The sequence below is a fragment of the Triplophysa dalaica genome, chromosome 1 (assembly GCF_015846415.1).
Source record: "Triplophysa dalaica isolate WHDGS20190420 chromosome 1, ASM1584641v1, whole genome shotgun sequence".
In the NCBI taxonomy this organism is placed as follows: Eukaryota; Metazoa; Chordata; class Actinopteri; order Cypriniformes; family Nemacheilidae; genus Triplophysa; species Triplophysa dalaica.
This window is the reverse complement of record NC_079542.1, coordinates 2,520,414-2,545,216: the sequence shown is the minus strand read 5'-3', so window position 1 is coordinate 2,545,216 and position 24,803 is coordinate 2,520,414. Positions and strand designations below refer to the sequence as shown.

The 24,803-nt window shown below is 38.2% G+C and overlaps 3 protein-coding genes across 7 annotated transcripts in view; 1 reads left to right on the top strand and 2 right to left on the bottom strand.

Moving 5' to 3' along the window:
• Positions 1-12,972, bottom strand: part of pde5ab (phosphodiesterase 5A, cGMP-specific, b) — a 40,533-nt gene extending 27,561 nt beyond the window's left edge. The window contains exons 1-2 of one of the 2 annotated variants that reach the window (XM_056755723.1): positions 12,818-12,972; positions 1,347-1,962 (exon numbers count right to left, since the gene is read on the bottom strand). In XM_056755723.1, the coding sequence (XP_056611701.1) occupies positions 1,347-1,962; positions 12,818-12,822 (621 nt within the window). In that variant the 5' untranslated portion in view covers positions 12,823-12,972. Of the gene's footprint in view, positions 1-1,346; positions 1,963-3,502; positions 3,776-12,817 lie in introns of those variants that run through there. The other variant, XM_056755646.1, reaches the window with a different exon arrangement.
• Positions 12,973-12,980: 8 nt separating this feature from the next.
• Positions 12,981-20,237, top strand: enosf1 (enolase superfamily member 1). Of its 4 annotated transcripts, none has more exons than XM_056755952.1 (16): positions 12,981-13,247; positions 14,325-14,377; positions 14,461-14,566; positions 16,350-16,465; positions 16,541-16,627; positions 16,725-16,751; positions 16,895-16,967; positions 17,109-17,147; positions 17,517-17,599; positions 17,679-17,801; positions 17,874-18,008; positions 18,082-18,123; positions 18,200-18,329; positions 18,413-18,512; positions 18,871-18,952; positions 19,786-20,237. In XM_056755952.1, exons 1-16 carry the CDS (start codon positions 13,082-13,084, stop codon positions 19,882-19,884), a joined length of 1,461 nt encoding a protein of 486 aa, XP_056611930.1. In that variant the 5' UTR covers positions 12,981-13,081; the 3' UTR covers positions 19,885-20,237. The 4 variants fall into 4 exon arrangements, with proteins under 4 accessions (XP_056611930.1, XP_056612005.1, XP_056612129.1 ...); XM_056756027.1 differs by having other exon boundaries at positions 13,086-13,247; positions 14,129-14,377; XM_056756151.1 differs by having other exon boundaries at positions 13,098-13,247; positions 16,334-16,465.
• tyms (thymidylate synthetase) lies at positions 19,326-23,137 on the bottom strand. Its single transcript, XM_056756277.1, has 7 exons — positions 22,699-23,137; positions 21,873-21,946; positions 21,422-21,596; positions 21,236-21,337; positions 20,888-21,063; positions 20,675-20,746; positions 19,326-20,594 (listed from the first exon to the last, which is right to left on the bottom strand). The coding sequence occupies exons 1-7, from the start codon at positions 22,907-22,909 to the stop codon at positions 20,457-20,459; spliced, it is 948 nt and encodes a 315-aa protein (XP_056612255.1). The 5' UTR covers positions 22,910-23,137; the 3' UTR covers positions 19,326-20,456.
• Positions 23,138-24,803: the final 1,666 nt, after the last annotated feature.

Here is a 24,803-nt window from a genome sequence, read left to right as displayed (position 1 = left end):
TAAAATGTATGCTGTATCCTTTTAAAAATTCTTCCATCTCTACCTAAAATGACTACTTCGTCATGAACACAGTTGGTTAAATGTGTTTTGAAGCAATGTCAGATATCTGAACAATCTGAGATCTGCTAAAACCTCTGAAGCTGACTGAGATCCTCACTTTCATCTTTGATTCCCTTCATTTTCTTTCTTTCTGTTCTCTAATCCTTGTCGGCTTGCCGAGGAAAACACAATAAATCTAAATCAGAGCTAAAAATAACCGCCATCATTATACGAACTGTTGGTTAGCAACTGAATTGCATAATGTCACTGAAATCAGATTAAAGACACACACCTCAGTAGACTGAGTCTAGATTGCGTTTCTAAAGCAAGACTTTGTTCAGACGTATTCATCATCCGGGAGGCTAGAATAAAACCCTAAATTGCATTTTAGTATCTAAAACCGAGTTAAAGTTACAGTGTTTCCGGTACACATGACAAATGAACGTCCTACGTTTGCAAACCGAGAGGCGTTACATAAGTGGAACTGGTACTTATTAACAGTCTGAAGTTAGTCATCAGCAGACGTCTGTGTTAGTAATGGTACCAGCACACTACATCTACTGTTTCTACAGTATTAAGTGTTTATACTGTCACAGGACACAACTGTTTCATTCTAAACTTTACTGATCTGAATTTGTTTGTCAAGTTTTCCAGACCGATAAGATTAAAAAAAAAAAAAAACGGATGGATGGATGGACGGACGGACGGACGGACAGACAGACAGACAGGTAGACAAATAGACAAGAACAGTTAAATAGACAGACTGACAGGCAGAAAGACAGACACACAGAGAGACAGATAGATAATAGACATGTAAAAAGTAAGATAGACAGGTAGACAAATAGACAAGATTGCGATTTAAATAACTCCAGATTGGATAAATCATCTTTCCTAAATTATATTTCATTTAGTATTTATTTTAAGTCAGAAATCCATTACATTATAGATGATAAGGTAGACAGACAGGCACAAAGATAGACATAGATGGATAGACAATCAAATATACAGCTTTCCTGTAGCTCAGTGGTAAGAGCATTGCGTTAACAACGCAAGGTTGTGGGTTCAATCCCAGGGGATTGCAAATACCTATGTATAAATGTATAGGATAAAGCAATGTAAGTCGCTTTGGATTAAAGCGTCTGCCAAATGCCTAAATGTAAATGTAAATACACAAAGGTAGATAGACAAAAAGATAGGCAGACAGATAGATATTCTGTATTTAAATGTGTAAACTGTAAAGGTCAGTGGTGCATGCGACAGCAGGTAAAAACACACACAGATTGAGATAAAACATCCCGAAGCCTCACCTCATATGCATTCTTAATGTTGAGAGGCTCTCCCGTGGCCGCCACATATCCCACAATGCCTTTGTTCCATTCCAGACGAATGCCGCTGTTGGAGGCCTCCTCCAGAGTGGTTCCTTCAGCGACATCAAAGAGTCGGCTGACCAAAAACTTCCTGTTGGAACTGTCCTCACACACCAAAAACAAGGAGTAACGGTCCGCTGCGATCAACTCATTAGTGTGTAAGAAGATCCTGTGACAGAGAGCTGTGAGGTCCAGATGGCTGGAAACGTCTCGTACGAGCTCCAGCAGACGGGCACAGCGGTCTCCACCCGCATCCAGACCCCCTCCGCCCGAGACCGTCCGCTGGGAGGTGGAAAGCGGCATCTCCACCTTCTCCGTGTCACTCAGAAAGGTGAGGGCACCCTCCGCGTCTTTCACCACGATGGGACGAAGCGGTCTGTCAAACTCAGATGCCGAGATCTTCCGCGTCGGGGTGGACGGTGTAGGGCTTGGAGACGGTGCATCAGATGGACCCAGCGTATGGAGGACCGTTAAGGGTTCAGACGGGATTTTCGTTCCTTCTCGGGACGGCTGGATGCAGTGAACACGCTCAGCGAACCAGGCGTTCACCATTTCCCTTAAAAAGGCATGAAGGCAAAAACATGAAAAAGTAGTTTATATGAGAGGCGATCAGTTTAAGGCACTTTCTACAACCACATGTTTCCAAATGTTACTAAAAACATCTGTAATGGCTTTTATTGAACAAATGCTGCCAGCCCTCCTATAAAAATCAAAAAAATGTTTACAATAAAAGCAAAGCAGTCAAACTTCGGCAGTCTCTTCAGTCTCTAAAATGTTCTCGACCAGAAAAGTAAAATAAATAACATTCACTTTGAAACCCGACACTTACAGTAATGCAACACAGAAATATATTCTTTAAAACTATCAAACATAAAGTCGCATTCATTTATTCAAATATTTTATATAAAAACATTACGGGTGTCAGTAGCGTAGTTGTGTCTGGAGTGTAAACTGCAACTCGGTTAGCTTTGAGAAAAATGTAAAGATGACTCACAAAACAAATGAGCAAATGTTTAGTCAAAAGTCTAAATGACTGATGTAGTCAAAAACATCAACAATATATTACTAACTGATAAAAGTGATCACGTTTCATTTATTTACTGAGCTTTTTTGTTTTCTATGCATATTTGTTTATTTAGAATAAATACCTTAAGAGTAGGGCTGTCAAACAATTAATTGTGATTAATTGTGTTCAGAATAAAACTTTGTATTTACATAAATAATTCTGTGTAATTTTGTATTTATAAAAACATACACATGCATGCATATATTTAAGAAAAATATACAATTTTATAAACATTTATACATAATTTAAATTATTGGTGAATTTAAGTACATGTAATATATACGCATATATATATATTATATATCCTAAATATGTATACATGTATGCGTTTATAAATACAAAATGAATATGCGTAGTACACAGACATATGCTATACGTGAACACAAACTTTTATTCTGGATGTGAATAATCGCGATTAATCGTTTGACAGCTCTACCTAAAAGTAGTTTTCTCTCCATTGTATCATCCTCATATTTTGATGTTTTATTGAACCTGAGGGGCATTTAAAGCAAATCCTGTACATCACTTTTAAGCACTACTTTGTGCTATGCATAGACTGTTTTACTATATAACTTGACCTCGTGATAAATACAAATCACATTATATTATTATAGTGCACCACTCATGTGAGATGAATGAATGCAATAGATCAGATCCACGGGCATCAACCCACAGCAGCTTCAATGTCTGAATGAAACATGAAAGAACTGCACGATTAACTCTCTTCAATATAGTTGTGCAAACACAACAATGATCTGACAGGAATAACTCTAGAACTGCGTCTTTCACATAATCACAGAAGGTTAAAACACACACAAAACACGACAAAGTGCTTTAAAAAAAGAACAGAGCTCGAAATAATGATGAAGGTCCGATGAGCCGCAGCTCCTCATACAGATGAACTTTAATGCACTGCAGTGCGCAGCGGTCGCGGTATCTGCGGCGGTTTATATCGCATCTCTGTCCTCCGTGTGCTTCTCGGTATCTTTACCTGTTAAATGAATTTAATTCACTCCGCTATCGAACTTACCGAGACGCCTTTCGGACAAAGTACGAGTGCCTGAACTGGAGATTGTCGTCGAGCCAAGCCTCCATCACCCTTTCACTCTCCGACGGATAAACCTCCATAATCGATCCAAATAAATGAACCGGTAAATCTCACGAGTCTGATCGCGTTTGACTGAGTTCAGTCACATTTCAACATTTACACTCACTGAGCACCAAACAGACAAACACGACGAACACTGACTGTGATCTCACAGTATTTCTGACTGACTGACTGACTGACTCTCACGCGCACACACACGCGCTCTCTCTCTCTCTCTCTCTCTCTCTCTCTCCCCGTATCTCTCAGCGTCGCTCAACCAAAGCACTTAAGGAAGTATTGACTCACATAAAAAACAGTTACTCTTACCTAAAATAACAACATTACCCACAAAAAAAACGTAATAATTTGATATTTTTTTGCTATTTCTAAACAAGATTTGTAGAACACACTTAGCGTTGTTCACTTTAGATAAACGCGTCTGCTACATGAATAAATCTAATATAAAAGTGTAATATTATTTAACCTCTGTGGGAATAAACACATTTAAAATCTCACAATGTTTTCTTTAGATTATACATTAGAAATTATTGTAATATTTAATGTTGATTAATTGTTTCGGTTTGTTGTGGTAATAAAATTGTAGTGACCTTTATCATCAATAAAAAAAAACACCCTTTCTCTCAACAGGTAGTGGTCTAGCTTTAGTTGAAACCAGTACCTTTGTATTGTCACTTAATGTATTATGGCTCCTGTATGACATATCGCTTATTGCTCCTAAACTCTTTGTAAGTCACTTTGGATAAAAGCATCTGCTAAATTTCAAAATGTAAATGTAAATGTAAATCACCATCATGTTCACTAGATAACAATATAAAAACATCACATTGATTTTCTCATTTAATACACCAATAACACAGCAACACAATATAGTTGACATGAAAGATCATTCAACGGTGTGACAGAAAATAGGTCCTCCATTTAAAACTACAACAATTTATATAGACTATTCTTTTATCGTTATCATAAAAACGAAGCTTAGTTTTTAAAACAAAAGCTAATAGTTAACACACGTAAAATACATCAATTGTCACACTGCAAAAATGATGATAAACACTGCATTTCTCTCTTAAAAAATGTTGATTATAAAAAGACAACATCCATGTTATTTGTCTACATATGAGACATTCAGAAACCTTACCAGCCATCCGTCCCTTTGAACTTTTTGTGTTAACCTATGGCCTAATATTGAACACCCCCGGGCACAGCCCTGCATGTCCCTGTCACTACCCCATCGCTGGACGCCGGTGTAACTTTACCAGCAGATGGTGTGTCTGTCTCTCCAGAGAGATGAAGATACCGCTGAAGGCATATGTGCTCTCCGGAGAACAAATGTGAGTGTAGACGGTGGCCTGAGCTAACGTCATCCACTGGGGAGAATATATGTCACTTAGAGCAAACCGTGTTGGAGAACGCTTCAATAAAACATTGCTCTTGTATTTTTTAGCCCATTCATCAATGGCTGACCGCCATTTGGCAAACCGAAGCAGTTTCCACTATCTTTCCGAGGAAGATCAAGTCAGGACATGTTGGGCTCACGCTGGGATCCTTTGCACTTTTTCGCAGGACTCATCCCAGGTCTCTGAGCGTCGTTCGTCACGGTGTCATCGGCTCTATGTGCATTTGGACATACAATGTCAGCGGGTCGGCCTGAAACACTGTCCAGACGTGGTCACTCAAGTCACTCTAAGCTAAACTCCACGGTTCGCCTTTCAGTCATAAGTCAAACAACACGGCATAATTCCCGCGTTACATTAAACAGCTCGGCCGCTATTATAAACCCTTACACCGCTGCCATCAGGATAACGGTGGAGGTCAAATAAAATCCAACAGTGGAAACAATTTTGAGTGCTTGGGTGAAGTCTTATGTGGTGTTCAACGAGAAGATAAAAATATTTATTAATTCCAGGTTGAAGGGATTTCTGGACGAACCGAGGTTGAAACGTGAACCCAATACTTTCCACTATAAAACACAATTTGTCATGATTTTGTTTGAGTCTGGTCCACTAGGCTTTAACTTCCCACCCAGACAAACGCTCGTTTGAATGACGTGTGACGCGACCAATCACGGTTCACTTCCTCCTCAATGGACACCGGAAGAAACGTCTAGATTGAGTAACGTCCAAACATTAATGTTAGATTAAGTTGCATGAAAACAATACAAGTATTACAAGTAAAACATTGACGTTCCAAAAATTCTTTCCAGGTTGAGGTGGGAAATATCCTAAATCTGAACACAGCATAAAAGCTAACCCCAAACATAGAATAAATAAACAAAGAAACTTGAAAAACCTTTCTGAAAAGAAAATACAAGATTCAGAAAACTAAGATTGATTAAACCTTAAAATGTGGAGAAAATAAAAAACAATAAGATAAGGATAATAATAACTAAACATGAAAAATCTGCGATAAAATAACGGTTAAACTGTTTTCAAGTTAAAATAAATATGGACTGGTTTTCTTCGAGGTCTGAAAACACTGCATGTCTTCTGTTATTTGAAGCATTTTGCTAGTTTCAATTTCTTTCGAATGCAAATCAAATTTGATATGTTTATTTGTAATTGGGGAGAAATTTGTTAGTGGGTCAAAGAATTAAACAGAATTCTTTTACTGAAACAAATCACTATAAATAATTTTGCGGTGCTCTCTTAATTTTTTCCAGAGCTGTATATAATCTCATGCATTTATCATGCTAACCTGAAACTTTAACAGACATTACCAAAGATGCAAATCTCCATCAGTCTCTGTTCTACATGCATGCGCAGCTCAAACTTCACATGTCATGCACATCAAGACATCAGGTGTTACCTCTGGCACGCACAGAAATCTCCATCACATCTCCTCTAGAGACCAGCGAGAGGTCACAAGTAAGGGGCTGCGCAGAAAGTACCACAGCGGATGAAAAATCCCAGAGTGAACGTTTCTAAACTGGTGTGTGTTTAATATTCTGTCTGAACACTTTCTCCCTCTCTCTGTTTCTTTCTTCCTGTGGATGAGAAAACGCAGAGCTTCCCTGGTAAACATCACAAGAGGGTCCAGGAATAAACACAGAAGGGGTGGGATAGAGGTGGTTTGCGGCAATATGCAGGTTGTTGTACGAGATGAATGTACCACATAGTCTGAACCGAGTTCAGCTCCACTCACAAAGCGCCTGTTACAGAGTGTCTTCAATAACCAGGAGAGAAAATTGTGAATGTGAAATTGATTGGAATACATTTGCATCGCCAATCAACATAAAAAGCACATTATGTAAATGAGCGTGCACGATTGAACTCATAGTGTTACAATGTCTGATGTCTGTATTTGCTGGCAAGGATATGATAATGCCATCTTTCTTTTGGCAGATGCATGTTGAATGCGATCTGCATACATTACATATTTTACTCCATTGCCATGTGAGTACAGCTGCAAAAAACAATCAATTAAAGAATTAAAGAAAATTACAAAATTAAGACCCCATTCCAAAATTGTCTTTTATCATCATTTCCCGGTGTATTGTGGTCATTTCAGTCCACACTCTAAAAAATAAAGGTGCTTAAAAGGTTCTTCAGAGCGATGCCATAGAAAAACCATTAAGTCAAAGGTTCTTTAAAGAACCATCTCTTTCTTACCTTTTTATCATCAGAAAAGACTTTGTTTTTCCACAAGAACCTTTTGTGTAACAGAAAGGTTCTCGGATGTTAAAGGTTCTTTATGGAATAAATTTAACTATCTCAGTAGTGACAAAGTCATGCAACAGCAAAGTGAAAGATCGACAAGACACATAAACACTGATAAAAATCCAGGTTATAGAATTTGTTTTGATCTTTTCAAATACATAAAAACATTCTTGCTGCATTGCTTTAAAGAGAATCTGAACTTGTTTTCTTTGCAGTATTTGAGGTCTGAAAAAATACATCAGAGCATTTTTTTCTTTCTCCAGTTTCAATTTTCTGCGAAAAAATGCAAATACAAACGATATTTTTATTTGAAATTTGGAAGAATTATTGTTAATGCACAGAATGAAACAAAAAAGATTTTTTTCGATTTTGCTCCTATCTACTGTATGTAATATTTCATCTGCTACAACAATTGTATCAGCAAGGTTTGAATAAAAAAATCCATTACAGTACTATCACAACAACTGTCCCCCAATTCACAACAATGCCATAGCATGTGAAGCGACAAGAGTCAACATTTATTCATATTTACTGTAAATTCACAGCGTGAGATGCTTGTCTTAATGTCACAAATACAGATCATGTACACATACATTCTGAAACTGTAACTTTTGACGATTTCAACTTTTTATACAACAAACATATGTATGCTCAGCACCCACAAACCATGTAATCATGGTTATTAACTTCTAACACGGTTTATAACCGTATGATATCACATACTCAATTACCCCTGTGATTTATAAATCTATTAAAACAGCTGCATTATAGGCTGAAAACAGGTCTGTGCTAACAATAGATGGACATCTGGAAATCATTTGTGGACCTAAACATAACAACAAAGTTTTAATGTTAAGCATGCCATATTCATTATCAGTTACCTCAATGTGAACCCCATTTTTCAAATGACGGCTATTTGATTTTGTTGAATGTAACGCAGAGATCTGATCTAAAATATGAACTAAAATGTGCTTTTATTATACTATCTTTGTCTCAAAATAGCACATTTGAGTACACTAAAGACTTTTGCTCAGATTTTGCCCAGATTTTCAGTCTGGACTTGTTGCAGAAAGTCTATGCCAGTCTGCAGATTTGATCAGTTAGTGTATTTCTATCTGAAACTTTCAAAAAGTCTGCAAGTGTATGATGTCTAGTTTAAACGTCTTGTAGTGTATTACAGCCCTTAGATGTTCTTAAGATTATCATAAGTAGTAATAAAGAATCGTTTTCAGTGAAACCAGCACAAAACTAGTGCGCGAAAAAAAACTAAGTACATCATTGAAGTGTACTTTTTTCACCTGGGATCTTAAGTTTTTGTACAGTTCATGTCTTCCTAAAACATCCTAAACTAGATTAATTCCGATGAGATCAGGTTGGGTTACACAAATGTGTATAGTAGACTATTAATACTAATAATACTGAAATTGTCCCCATTTCCCTAAACTGTACGCTTCATTTTTAAATGAATGATAACAGGATAACAGAAAAAGAAAGAAAGCAGACAGAAGGTTGTTTATGTACAGGAATAGCGTGCAATTATTCCTCTGTGTGTCGGTCATTCAGTGGAAACTGTTGATGGAAAGAACAGAAGAGTCATTTCACGGTTCTAAGACACTCTTGATTTCCCTCAGGCAGCGTCCAACATTTCTGTCAAACCCCAGGAGTTTTACGTTATATTGCTGTTGTTTTTTAGCTGTTTGTTTGTACTTACTGTACGTGTCATTAATGTCAACACAACTTTTGCATGAATGAACAAAGACAAAAGGCCTCAACAAAACTTTTGCAAAAGTAATATATATATATAAATATTAACAACTTTCTGTTGTCACTTGTGGTCATTAACCCATACGCTGTGATTATTTGCGTTCTCATTCCTATGACCACAGCCGTGTTAATATATGTGAAATAGCTTTTTTATAAAATCATCAACACATATGGCTTTTAAAGAAAAAAGAGTTGTAATAATTTATCCATTTTTTGATAAATATATCTAGAATACAACTTTTTACATTCATTCTATACTTTCAGAATAAGAAAACTGCTTCTATTTGTTTTTTCTGTCCCTGTGCAAATCCAGAAAGCAACGTGCTTGGAAAATCACCAAAACTTTGAAAGGGACAATGGTGATGTGGCAGGCAGAGAAGAAAACGATTTAAATATCACATACACATTGTCCATGTGTTCTCGTGAATGGGGGGACGCTGGAAGCCGGATGAATACGAGATGAGATGCGATTCATTTCTTACTTACGTTAAGTAAATTCTGTCATCATTTACTCGCATTCGAATTGTTTAAAATCTCTTTACACTTCTTTGTTCTGATGAACACGGAGAAAGATATTTGGAAGAATGCTTATAAAGATACAGATTGACTTGCATAGTAGGAAAAATTACTTAATCGTTTTTTTTGTTCTATTGAACAAGAAGTCAACAAAAGAAGACATTTTGAAGAATGTTGGACAGCGACGGTTCTGGGGCACTTTTGACTACCGTTGTTTTTTTTCCTACTATGGGAGTCAATGGGGGGCAAAATCTGTCTGGTTATAAGCATTCTTCGGAATATCTTTCTCGGTGTTTATCAGAACAAAGATATTGACACAGATTTGCAACAACTCGAAGGCGAGTAAATGATGACAGAATTTTAATTTATGGGTGAAGTATCCCTTTAAAAATGTGAACCAGAACGTCCATTCAACATCTATAAACACTTTAGGTCTCATTACAATTTTAAAACATTAGAGACCAAAATCCAAATTCATTTTCTAACATTGCCATTGGTTCTGTGTCTGTCCCATCTCAAAGGTCATGACATTGACTCATTCTTCTTATTAAAGTTTATATTTAGCTGTGTCCCACATTCTACGCGCAACCCTGTCTGCAAGCTTTTTTCTTATTCCCATCAATAAATTTAGCAGTACATTGCGACAACAAAGACCCTGTTTACACTTGAGACAGCATTGAAAAGTATTATAAGCCAATTACAGTCTTAGAGAAACATTGATCAAGCGTGGTGTGTGGTGAAGAACAGAGTCTCTCGATAGATCCTTCTGCTCAAGGACCATAATGGATTCATGCTCTTATAAGTCAAGAGCAGGCTAATCTTAAAATAAATAACGTCGTAGCATTGACCCAGACTTCAGTAACACCGTGATCTACATCTGGATGGATTTGCAATCTTTCAGTTAAGACAGTTAAGATGGGGTCGGGTTGACGTCAAAATGTGTCCTATGTGTGTGTCGAATTGGGAACAGATTGAATGAAAAACCGGAAAAGATATCTTTTTTGGAAAAGATATTAAAAAGCGGATAATGGGATTTCTGGGAGAACCTGGACATACAGTATCCCACAAGTGACATTGTTGTAAGTTTTCTATTATATCTTTTCATGTGACAACGCTCAATAAAAACTTTGGGCCCAATTTGGACATTTTCACTAAGGGGTGTACTCACTTTTGTTGCCAGCTCTTTAGACATTATTGGCTGTGTGTTGAGTTATTTTGAGGGGACAGTAAATTTATACTGTTATACAAGATGTACACTCACTCCTTTACATTGTAGCAAAGTGTTATTTCTTCAGAGTTGTCACATGAAAATATATAATATAAGTGTATCTCACTTCTCTGAAATACTTGTTTCTATGACAAACATGTCAAAATTTTAAATGATGTAAGATTTGTATTCTCTTGAGCGTAAGTGTTTCCAGCACTTTGAGCTTGAACTCTTAACAAAAAATATTTGGAAGCCGGGGGAATCAATCGTTTTAAAGTTTCTATCAACAACGCTTCTCTCAGGAAAGTGTTTGCTCATCCCTTCACGGTATTATTTTTAGAACGAGGCCTTTGGAATAACTCCTGCCTAGAAATGGACATTTAAGATCAACAGAATGAGAACTTGGCTCTCTATCTCTTCCCCCCAGTGGGAATTTGTGACTTAAACAAGTACTGAGAGAAAAAAGTCCAGATCTTAGACATCCACCATCAGCACACGGAGAAGAAACAGAATCCTCTCTTTATACCACTTTAGTGATAGAATACACATGGGTTTCTCTTTTGTCTGGCAGGAACATGTTTTGCCTGAAGGACATCGGGCACATCGGGACTTTGAGAGGACATAAGGATTTAAATGTGCCATAACAGACCTAAAAAATCACTTGATGCATGACGAGTCATGACAAAAATAATGTAACAATAAAAGTATAAATAAAATAATAACCCAAACACTTCCACAACTCAATCATATAAGAATCGATCTCAACCATAGACTATTATCAAATCTCAACTAAAGGACTTAAAGGAGTTCACCTTCAAAATGAAAATTCTGTCGCCATTTTTTTTCTCTCCAGTAGAACAAAAAAGAAGATATTTTGAAGAATGTTGTAATTCACTTGCATTAGTTAGAACAGAAGTGTGCTGTTCTGTCTACCTTCATGCTTCAAAATATCTTTTGTGTATTGCAGGAAAAAGAAGTCATGCAGGTTTGAAATGACAAGAGGGTGTGCAAATGGTGACAGAATCTTCATTTTGATGGTGAACTACTCCATTAACCAAAGCTGATGACTGACACTCCTAAGACCAGCTCAAAAACACGTTTCCTTTTGTATTTCCACTGAAAGCTCAATAAATCAAATAACACCTTTTTTAATATTACTGTTTCATTTCAAGCATGTAAATATTACAAGTCTAACCAACTGCGTACATCCCTGTCAATAATATGTGTTATCGTCATGTTATCTCAGTCAGTTTTATTAAGACTCTTATTAAACACAAACTCCTGAATTGGTGCGTAAAGAAATGCTTATTTACAGTAAAGTATAAAAACTAAACTAAAGGAGAAGACAAAAAAACCTGCCCGTTTGTTAACAGGTCCCAAATTAGCCATACAACATTAATAACACAACAAATCCCAGCTAACAAAAACATGTTTTAAGAACGTTTTCCTGACGTTCCCATAACGTTACGAAAATGTAAACTAGAATGTAGTGCGTTCCACAAACAATGAGAAAATTGGCATATAACGTCCATGAAATGCTCTTTTAACATTCTTGGTAACTTTAAGAAAAACATCAGCCAAAGTTCTTACAAGACCACTTCGCCTGGGTGAAACTGCTTATGTACCAGCTTTATCCCATGCTTGTAGTGGAATATTTCACGTGTTTTATTTCAGTCCTCGGCACACCTGCACACTCCTGGAGGTTTGGACATGGTTACCAAGGCTAAAAGAACAATGTCCAAAAATAGCGTCACGGTTTGACAAACGCACACGAGCGCAATAACAACGACCTCGAGAGAGAGAGAGAGAGAAAATATGACCACCCGAGACTGTGACAGAATGAGGAGATTATAAATCAAACAAACGTAAATCTGCTGTGTTGACACCGAGACCTGCTGGAAACTCTCATAGACAATCTAAGACTCATAAACAGAAGAAATGACATCATTGTTTCGCGACAGGGACACACAAAACAAAACTGGACCGAAGTCCAATTTAAAGAACTATAAGTAACAATGTAAAACTGATGTCAAGAGCTGTCAATCACCAGCTGTCAAACTCCTCCCTCCTCATATATGATTTAAATTAACTCACCCCATTTCGAGTCTTCAGAAGATGTTCTCTCTCTCTCGCTCCAATGCGAAGCTGGATCCTTTATTCCTCCCTGTCTCTCTTCTCTCTGGTGGACCGACTTTTATTTATCTCCTTTTTTGGGGCTGGAACAGGAGAGCGCTTGCAGAACATTGCATTACTCTCTCTCTCTCTCTCTCTCTCTCTCTCTCTCTCTCCGTCATATCCCACAGCAACCAGTTGATAACATGATATATCACATGCAGGTGCGACATTCACTGGTGCTGAATGAATATGTTTATGTGTACGTGTGCTTGTGTTGCCCATCGCGCGCAGGTGAAATACGGCGCGAAGTTCACTTCTCCAGCACGCAAACACACGGCCGTCATTACGAGTCCTCGAGGGCTCTGTAAACACAGGAACAGCTCGTGCCCAATGAGTTCAACAAATCCAGGTAACTAGACTCTGGGGTGCAGCTCCGGTAAACATGCGCGGAGAAAAACAGACAGAGACCCGATTCTCTGGAGACCGGAGGTGCGAGCGGGACTCGGAGGGGTTCCTCGAGCGGTCTTGTGTTACCAGGGCCATGTGTTTGATTTTATTTGCAATTTTGTACAAACCTTACTAAAATGAGGTTTATCGTACTAAACATCCATGTTGAATAAAACAGCATATGCTGGGTTAGGTATGTTTTGATGCTGGTTTGACCAGCTTAAACCAGCACAAACCAGCATCAAAACAAACCAAACCAGCATAATGCTGTTTTTTTCTACAGGGATGTACTAACGTAAGTTTTTTGGCATACTGATTACCGTTTATATGTTTATATATGCCGTGGCTAAACTAAACTGTGGTTCACTTTGGGTTACTTTTGTATACTACTGTAACTATGTTTATTTTTGTAGTAAAACAGTGGTTAATTTTATAAGAAGGTGTTTTAATATCACATTAAAGTTTAGCAGCTCATGCGCCGGAAAAAGCTCATGCAGGGTGCGCGAGACTCAGATTTTTGTAAGAGACATGTCTGCCCCCTTCTGGTGTTTTTGTACTACTACACTCAAACGAATGCTATAATGTATATGAATTTAAAATATAGAGACACTGAGGTAAAACAATTAAACACTGAAACTATTGTGAACATAAAACACTGTTCTGAGAGAATAAACAATCTGAGAATACTGTGTACAATAGTGAACAAACAGCAACTAAACGAAATAATCATCGTGACTGTAGCAGGAGTGGCTCTGTTTAGGAGGAATGGATGTAGCTTGAACGTTAACTTATAATATATATTTATATATATATATAATGTTGCATTGTTTTGCACCGTCCTAGCTGGTGTCAGCACAAACGAGGTCTGCGCTTGGGAATCCCGCTCTCGCGATACTTTGACGTCAGACGCCGAATAGCGCTGCGCAGCTCCGCGTCACCGTGTATAGGCTCTTCAGTGTTTCACTTTCACGTTTATTCAAAACTTAAACAACTTGCAGTTGACACGAGATGTTACGAAATAAAATTATAAATTTGACAGTGCGCGACGTGAGATTCCCGACGTCCCTGGAACAACATGGATCTGATGCCATGGTGCGTACTTTTAATAATAAAGCAATTTTAGACAGACAATTGTATTATCTTGATCGTATCGAACACCTGTGATTGATTCGCAGCACACCGATCCGGATTACTCGGTCGCGTATGTTGTGATCGAGACCACGAACGCCGAACTGAAGGGTTACGGACTGACTTTTACTGTGGGGAAAGGAACGGAAATCGGTGAGTATTATAAACTCAATCTAGTTATACAAATGCTAGTCTGAGTAAAACCAAAAACATCAGCACGTGACTTTAGGATCACGTGATTTCTGTCCCTTAAAGTCCCCTTCTCAAAGTTCCTTTAAAGTGGTTATATTGTGCGATGAAGGTTTTTCTGTGTCTTTGGTGTGTTATAAGTTGCCCTTGCATGTATTAGACACGTACAATTGCAAAAATGTAAGTGTAGGACTCGGAACCAAAGATTCATTCTATCTAAAAGCGAACGCTCACCCAGACCTGTGTTGCCAGATTTGGTGGACAATTTCCATTTCAAAGGCTCAATAAAACCTAACAAAAAACCTGCCGAAATTTTAACTTCCAAAATAATGTTATAAAAATGTGTTGCAATGTCAATCAACGATGATAATGACCAATTAATCTCCTTAAAAAGAACTATGACTAGATCAAAAAATATAAATAAACCAGGGAAACAGATCAAACAGCAGTAAAGAGAGTTAGAAAATATGATAAATATCCCAGAAACCAATTCAAAGCGACAATCAAGAAATTAACCAATGACTTTAACCCCCCAAAAACACATTTTGTGCAAAAAGTGCATGCAATAATCAATTTTCCACTCGTTCATGAGCTTCATTCACACTAAACGGCAGCCAAAAATGTGCAATTCATTGATACAAACAACAGAACAAAAAAAACTAAAAATATTGTGCATATTTGTATCTCCTCCCTGAAACACACAGATTTTGAACCAAGCTCATCGCTCTGAAAAGCGAGGTGTGCTCTTATTGGCCAGTTCACCAGTGCGTAGTGATTGGTGAAATACTGCAAGCCTGTGACAGAAATGTAACGCCTCTTACCATATTTGGAACATCAGGTTCCTCTTCAATTGTACTGACAGGTACTCAGCCTTATTTGTGTATACATTTGGGTGGTCTTTGTCAAATCAGACCACCAACTGACGCAGATTTGTGGGGGTGTGGTTACACGAGGCGTTTCAGGCAGGTCTGGGTGAGCATTCGCTTAACAAGTCCGCAGCTGTCAAGGACGAGTATGATGAACAGAAGTGACGTTTGCAGAATCCCATATTCAGTTTGACTTTAATTAAGTCATTCAACTACTCCTTTATCGTGCCAAAACCCCATCTCCCACGAGCCATCACATGATCTCAACTGTAGATTGATTGACAGGTGAGGTCTCCCTATCCCAGACCTGATAGGTTAAACTGAACCAAAGGCAAGCTTCTTGGGTGGGTTTTTAATTTCATAACCAGCCCAAATTTTGTCCACCTGCCCAATGCATTTAACCTCCGGTCTAACCCGTTCAAAAGAAGCCCAATTAGGCAGGAAACCGGCCAATCTGGCAACACTGACCCAGACCTGCCTGAATCGCCTCGTGTAACCAAACCCCCACAAATCTACGTCAATTGATGGTATGATTCGACTAAGACCGCCCAAATTAAAGTAAGGGAGTGTACCTGTCAGTACAATTGAAGAGGAACCTGATGTTCCAAATATGGTCAGAGGCGTTACATTTCCGTCACATGCTTGCAGTATTCCACCAATCACTACACACTGGTGAACTGGGTTATGGCACAAGCCTGTTTATTCAAAATGTTTGATTTAATATTCAGTCATTTTTATCAGGGATTGAGTGAGACATAATTCAAAGTGTTATATAAAAAAGTCCTATTTCAATTCTTCTAGCAAATAATCATTGGGGTCCTTTTATCAATACATCATCGCTGGTTTCTTACTGCTATGTTGACAGATGCATGTATGTCCAGTTGTATGTGCAGTTAAAGCTTTATCCTCCCTGGTGGTCGGGAGAACTTTGGAGGAGATTGTCAGTAACTTCAGAGGTTTTTACAGACTGCTTTCCAGTGACGGTCAGATGCGATGGGTGAGTATGGAAACATTAAGCGATTCTGGCTTTATGTACTGTTGAATGAACGCATACGTGTGAATTTACTGATAGATTGGACCAGAGAAAGGAGTCATACAGCTTGCCACAGCTGCCATTCTGAATGCTGTCTGGGATCTATGGGCACGAGCAGAGGGCAAGGTTAGTTTAAGACCCTCTCTACCGGCTTGCTATGTTAAGTGAATAAATCTATCATTAGAGGTTTGTTTTAATTGGGAAAACGTATTTCAATTTTCAGCCCCTGTGGAAGCTCCTTGTGGATATGGTAAATATTGACTGTTAAGAGTTTATTCATTGAATTGTCTTTGCATGAACGATATAAAATACACAGTTTAGTCAGTGTGTTTATCTTTACTTTAGATAAAGAGTTTGTGTATGATGATGTATATTTGTGTCTGCTCTGTTCAGGATCCTGCGCAGTTGATCAGGTGTATTGATTTCAGATACATCACTGATGCTCTGACTGAGCAGGAGGCTTTAGGTGAGATCATCAGGTCTGAACTCCTTCTGTTAAATACTCTCTGATTTGTAAGTTGCTCAATCGAGCGAATGTAAAATCAAATGTTATTCTTTTCTTATCCTTGATTTCATATGAAGCATAATTCTGTCTCTCTTCTAATAGATATTCTTATAAAAGCGAGAGAGGGAAAGCAGACGAGAGGTGAGACCCTGACAACGTACTAACATACACACACTAACTTGAATCCCAGTTTGTCAAAAAGCTTCCATCTGCTTTTAAATAAACAAAAGTCGATCTGTTTGTCTCTTTCTAGACCTCAGTTCCTCTTTGTGCATCATATTTTTAAAAATCCAAAAAGAAACAGATTATACTGTATGATAGAGTATTTTAAGGTTTAAAAAAATATATATATAAACGAAGCCTCCCGTACTCTGTTATCAAGCTGTAGTTGTAGGTGTTGTTTAACAACACGTCTTCACTTGAAGGAGTCTTTAAGTACAATCTTTCAAAGATAGTAACAATGAAACGATGTTGATGCTGTAATGTTCATCTGTGATGTGAACACTATAGAGAAGCAGATGTTAAGGGAAGGTTATCCGGCTTACACCACTTCCTGTGCCTGGCTAGGTTACACCGACCAACAGCTCACTAAGGTGCTTCTGTTTATTTGTCGGTCTTGTGTTTGCGTTCTGTTGTAATGTTGCTACAATGATGTGTTTTGTGTGTGTGCAGCTCTGCTCTGACGCTCTCGCTCAAGGATGGACGAAATTTAAAGTGAAGGTCGGAGCCGACATAGAGGACGACATCCGCAGGTGCGGCCTCATCCGCAAGATGATCGGCCCGAACAACATCCTGGTAATTCAAACCGCATAGACTATATGGCATGTGGGGAAGTGAAGGTGACTTAACAAGACTCTCCTCTGGCAGATGGTTGATGCCAACCAACGATGGGATGTTGCCGAGGCGGTCTCATGGGTAACCAGACTGGCGGAGTTCCGTCCGCTGTGGATCGAGGAGCCCACATGTCCCGATGATATTCTCGGTCATGCGTTCATCTCTAAGGTAAACGGTCTTGTTTTTATTATCAGACTGTATGTTTGAAGTTTGATTTCTCCTCTTCGTCTTGGGTTTTTAGGCACTCGCTCCGATTGGTATTGGAGTCGCCACAGGAGAGCAGGTGAGTGGCCAGAAGCATAAAGCACAAGGTGAGCTCAAACTGCATGGTTGTGATTCTCATGAGTGTTTAATGTCAGTGTCACAACAGAGTGATGTTCAAGCAGTTTCTCCAAGCGTCTGCGCTGCAGTTTGTGCAGATCGACAGCTGTCGGGTGGGCAGCGTTAATGAAAACCTCGCCATCATTCTCATGGCTGCCAAGTTCAATGGTGAGATCAATGTGAATGGCAAAACTCTGATGTGCATGTCTGAAGTGTGAGAAATATAAACAGTCTTCTCATGTTCCTTACAGTTCCAGTGTGTCCTCACGCTGGAGGTGTGGGGCTTTGTGAGCTTGTTCAGCATCTCATTTTATTTGACTACATCGCAGTGTCCGCAAGCTTACACAACAGGTAAAAGCTGGAAATCAGTTCCAAGGATGCGTTCCAAGGAAGTTTTTGAACATGTTTCAGATCTAAGTGTGAAAACTATTTAGGAGGATGCATTAAAATTATGTTCCTACAATCTTTAGCTAAAAAAAATCAAAGACAACGGCCAGGAATCAATTTTGTAATATACCTTTGATTCTATAACCAGGAATTAAAACTGAATTCTGGGATTTAAACAATTCACTCAAACACGAGAATCATTAACTCACCTTAGCTATCTGATAAATGCCTACAAGTTAATGTTTTTCTTTCTTCTGTGAAACAAAAACACGAAGGGGAATTTCTGCTGATCTTTATTCAATCTTGTCTGTGTTTGTCCAAGGATGTGCGAGTATGTGGATCACCTCCACGAACACTTCAGAAGCCCCACCAACATCAGAAACGCCTGCTATATGCCACCAACTGTAAGTCCGCTAACAGATGAAAGAAAACACGTGAAATAGGAGACAGAAGATGATACTGGACTATCAATAGATGGCTAGACTTGTTTCTGAACAAACGTTTTACGATTCTACTCTGAAGTGAAGCATGGACGTAGTAGACCATAGCACTTTTACCATTTAGGAAAGATGTAATTGAATTGTAAAGCAACTAATGGTCATGGGGACACTGATATATTATTACTTTGGTTTATGCATTTAACAGACTGGAAAAAGCGACTCATCCTAAAGAGGCAACAATGAGACGTACTTGACAAAATTTCAATAGTTTCAGAGACAGTACCTGCTGAAAGAAAGAGTAGAGTTTTTTTTTTAAATAAGAGTCAACACGATAGCATTCAACATGTTCCTATATTTATTATAAAAGTAAAATGTGAATTTTGTTCAGGTCTTATTCAACCCAAAAAGAAACGTTACATTTTGCATCAAAAACAAAGAGAGAGAAGGCCTTTCATATTTTGGAATTGTTTGACATTATTTTGTGAAAAATAAACTAGTATTGAATTTTATTTATTAAAATCATCATATCTAGAGTACAATAAATAGCACATGGTGTATGAATAATTGACCTTCCTGTGGTTTTGTGATTTAATATAATCCAGACATGTAATTGCCAGGATTGTTTACTTTTAGAGATCAAATGTGCAGAGCAAATTTACACCGATTTAAAATTTCTAAAAAAACTGTTAGCAAGTCACCTTGAATTAAGATGCATAAATGTAAATTGTGAAGCTCAGGAATCTGGCTAGAGCGAGTTCTTGTGAATGAGCGTAAATAAACTGTGTTTGATTCTTCAGGATCCTGGTTTCTCCTGTGAGATGCTGGAAGAGTCGGTACAGAAGCATCAGTTTCCTGATGGAGAGGTTTGGACAAACATTCTGAAGCACGACAAGTGAGAAAAAGAAACACAGACGTGATGGTGAAGATCAATGACTGCACATTATTACATCACTGTCTCGAATACTTGATTCTGATACTTGATTCTTCGTCAGTCAGGACTTTCCAAAGCGTGTTTTTTCCGTAAACAGCCACTAAAACTGACAACACACCGTCCATCTTGACTGGTGAAGTTTAATGCTAACAAGTTCAATACGAATATACCTAATTAATGAGATTTTATTTACAAATGATTGAAAGCAAATTGAATGTCAGTCTTGTTTAAACTGTGAGTCTTGGTCTTAAATGTTTTTTCTTTGGAGAAGGGGTTTACATTTGTTGCAAATCAGCTCAATAAAACCTTTCAAATCAATATTTGTGTCCAATAATTTCACATTTGTCAGGTATATCCTTAATGCACATGATCTCTTACATAAACGTCAGACCAATCTGATGAGATATAAATGAATGAGAAGCATAAGAATGAAAATAATGAAATAATTTTAATTAAAAAAACTTTTATTTTCTATTTCTAGAAATATATTTAGATTTTTCTATAAAACACAAAGTGCATTAAAGACCGTTTTGAACTCTAAACAGCCATTTGCATTTTAATTGTGGGGTGAGGGTCATAGTCACATATCTCAAAATCCTCTGCACGGAAATCATCGATCTGTTCGACTCTGCGTCTGATCTTGAGTTTGGGGAACGGCCGTGGCTCTCTCTGAAGCTGCGGGTACAGGACACACGCTATGAACATGCTCGTTCACAGTACTGCAAAAGCTCTGAAAGTACTGGTGCAACACATACCTGCTCATTCAAAGGCTCGATGTGATTCACGTAGATGTGCGCGTCGCCTATCGTGTGCACAAAATCTCCAGGCTGGAAGATTAAAAAAATTCAGTAAAGTATCCAGTTTAGTTTGTAACTTCGTGCATTTACATTTTATTTAGTATATAAATGCAAACATGCACATTTTATTAAAGTCAGTATGCTTAAATCATAACCATGAAGTGTGTTCACCTTGAGTCCAGTGATGTGGGCGATCATATAGGTGAGCAGGGCGTAGCTGGCGATGTTGAAAGGCACGCCAAGTCCCATGTCTCCAGAACGCTGATACAGCTGACATGACAGCTCACCGTCGGCTACGTAAAACTGGCATAATGCATGACACGGGGGCAGTGCCATCAGAGGGAGATCTAAGAAGAAAGAATTTAATTTAATCAAATTCCTCCGTTAACGTACAGTTGTCCGTCCAACCGCATTCAACTTTTTGTGGAGGATGCACACGAGACTTTCAATTTGTGAATATCACGCAGTAAAAGTGAGTTTTGTTGTGTTAATGAGGCATTTTTGATGCGACTCAGACACCTTTGGGATTCCAGGCACACATGATGATCCGTCTGTCCTCTGGGTTTGATTTGATGGTGTCGATGACTTTCTGCAGCTGGTCAACCCCTTGGCCAGAGTAATCTAGAGATGAATTTATATTGCACGGATTAGACACATGTGTTCCATACATTATAATTATCTCACGAGGTAAAGTATCAGTGTTACCGGTGTGCATGTCATTGTATTCCGCTCCAAAGTGTCTCCACTGGAAGCCGTACACCGGGCCCAGATCTCCTTCCGCTCGATCCGTGAAGCCGCTGTTGTCCAGAAATTCCCTGGATCCGTTGGCGTCCCAGATTCGCACACCCTTCTCTGACAGTTCTTTGGCATTTGTGGAACCCTGAAGTAAGATAGACATTTATTCATTTTGGCAGACGCTTTTATCCAAAGCGACTTACAAGTAGGGTGCAATGGGCAGCTATCACAGCAGAGCAAACAAGGATAAGGTGCTTTGCTCAAGGGCACTTCAAGGGTAACGAGGTTTGAACCAATGACCTTCTGGCTACGAGTCCAACTCTCTAACCACTAGACCACAACTGACCTTAAAGATAGACGGTGGTCAGCAGTGATAAATGCAAATAAATAATGATTTTAATGAAGCAGATGTTCGCAATACCTTGATAAACCAAAGCAACTCCTCCAGTATGCCTTTCCAGAATACTCTTTTGGTCGTCAGCAGAGGAAACTGATCTATGACAGCAAACAACAGTGTTATGAGACTTCATATTATAAGCTTTTATATATTTATTATACACAATAACAAAGCAACATAAATGTTTGTGCCACAAGCATCAAGTCAAACGTGAGTTGCCTACACAGGTTGAAAACAACAAATGACCTGCATTTAAAAAATGACATTTTTTATCAACTTGATATAATACTACTTCTTACATTTGTCTTAAAACACTTTTAATGTTCTTAATGGTTGTCCTCACTCAGACTCAATGCACTACAACAAACACAATGACACAATGTTTCCTCACATTACAGCCATAGAATGAGAAGAGCATCATGAAAATGACACAAAATGTCAAACACAGTTTTGTGTTATTTTATGTGCGCGCTGCATTCTTATTTCTACACTAAAAACGGGTCTGACTGGTCTGCAATTTCCACTGAAAATAGTTTTTTTATCAACAGGAGATGAATTGTGAAGTTACTCACAGTAAATAAACACATGTCACAAGACAAACTATTAGTATATATTAATATGTTGTATAAATCAGTGGTTATATTTCAGACACTGACGCGTTTATGATTTTGTCTATACTTTAAGTAAACTAACGTACAGTATTTACGTCAGTGTATCTATTTATTAACATTAATTCATACTATAAAAATCACTAATAAACGTACAGCAGTGTACTACACACTGCTACAGTTTACTATAGTAAATAGTTGAGTAAACGTGTGGGTGTCGAACGCGATGTTTTGTAAGTCACCTCTCAGACTGTATCTCGCCTGTGAGCCGAACACAGAGACGACACCGGTCCCTGTCCGATCTCCTTTGCGCGTGCCGCACTGCAGGATGTATTTGATCTGATCTAAGTACCCGCGCTCGTCACAGAACAGAGAGAAAACCTTCTGCTGCTCTCCGGACTTTTCTTTCTCGCCGTCAGAGACTTTTGATATTTCTGCTGCTGTGCCGGGCATTGTGTCCTGAGACTGCGCTTAAATCATATAATAAACCAGCTGAATTCTGCCCCGCAGCGCGCAAAACTGCCCACAAACACTAGATTAAACACTTTTCGCGGGTGAAACCGGGAGCCAATGAGCTGCTGAGATGAACAGGAAGTTGCTCTCTTGCTGGGCGGGTTGCCAGATCCATCTTATTTGAGCCTCGGGTTTCACGCTACTTCTAAACCATAAGCGTGGTTGAGGCTTTGATATTTCTCACAAAGTATATTTGAGTAAACATTGGACCAGCGTTTTGGGGTATTTGGTGGTGTAGGATCTGTTTCTTTGTCCGAACCTCAAAACTGTGATTGCAGGGAACTTCCTATTATTTAAGATTGACAAGCAGCATGACCAATAGCTCTACGGGACGCACGCGCACGCGCGAGCCTGAAGCGACGACACAAATAAGAAACATCCTTAAACTTTGTAAACAAAACATTTTCAGTTTCACGGTGTTAAAACAGTCGTGTGATGCATCATTATTCATTATTTACAAAATTATGTTTTTTTAGTACCTCAGAGAGTCCGTTAGTCTACGTTTACATTTATTTCTTAACCGATATGTTGGCCGATATACAGTATATAAATAAAAATTGTTTGTTTTCTTCCAAGACTGAAACAAAAGGCAAGAAGTGGACCAAATGGTTTTATTTGGAAACATTAATGCACAAAAGTAACCATAAGCTCTCCTTTTTCCCTCTGAAAATCATGTACCAAGTCCACTTTACACTTGTTAACGATTCTTTAACCTTCAAACTTTTCTGGTATATTTTTTATTTAATAGACAAATTAAAGATGTTCTTCCAGAGCAACCCAGAAAAGTGTTCTTATTAGCCACATGTCTAATAGGCTCTTACAATTTATAAATAACTACAATGTTTTGCTAATAGCAGTAAGTGAATGATCACAATAGAAATACATTATTGTACTGTCCCATAACATATCGGCCTAAATTTTAGATTTTATCTGATAACATTAAACATTACCATTTATCGGCCTATACTGACATGTAACCCGTTAAAGCTTGTATAGTATTCTCATCATCATTACGATGAGCCCATCACAGCAGAGAGTGAAGGTTCTTTTTAATCGTATATTTGAACAAAGAAGGTTATTCAGTCACTTCATTGATGATCTTCTTCTTGGTTAATGTAGATGTTTGTGAGAATTTTTATTTCCTCGTTGGCTTTTGTGACCCACAGTGCTGCAAACGTGTCCCTTTACTTAACACTATTGAAAGAAATCAGATCATTAACCCAGATATTCATAACCTCCACAGGTGCTTCATGATGTCATCAAAGAACCATATTTTGGCTAAATGGTTCTTTAAAGAAGCGCATTTTGTGCAAAAACTTTGTTGTGGAAAAAAGTTATCTAGACCAGAGGTTCTCAACCTTTTTGACTCCAAGCCCCCCACTGTGTTCAACATTCGAGGCCCCCCTTCACCTCACACAACCTCCAAATTTCTATCCAATAAAATATTTCTGAGCTTGATATTAAATGGAAAATTGTTATTCAATATAAAATGAGAAAATATTAAGAAAGGTCCTTTAGCTGTTTTAAAACTGATCTCAATGCTAATTTTGTCTAATTTTAAATTATTAGTCATCCTGAGGCCCCCTTCGAGGTCAGCTGGGGCCACCTTGTGGGCCTTGACCCCCTGTTGAGAACCACTGATCTAGACTATAAAACGTAAGGAAGAAATGGTTCTTATAACTGACTAAACACTAAATATTTTGGCTCACTTTTATTTTATTTAAATGTATCGTAATTTAAGAAGTTTTAATGTTTTTACATAAAATAAGAGAAAAATGTTTTTGCAGATTTGCTGTGCTAATGCCAGTCTCTTCTTGGTCATTTTGATTATCAA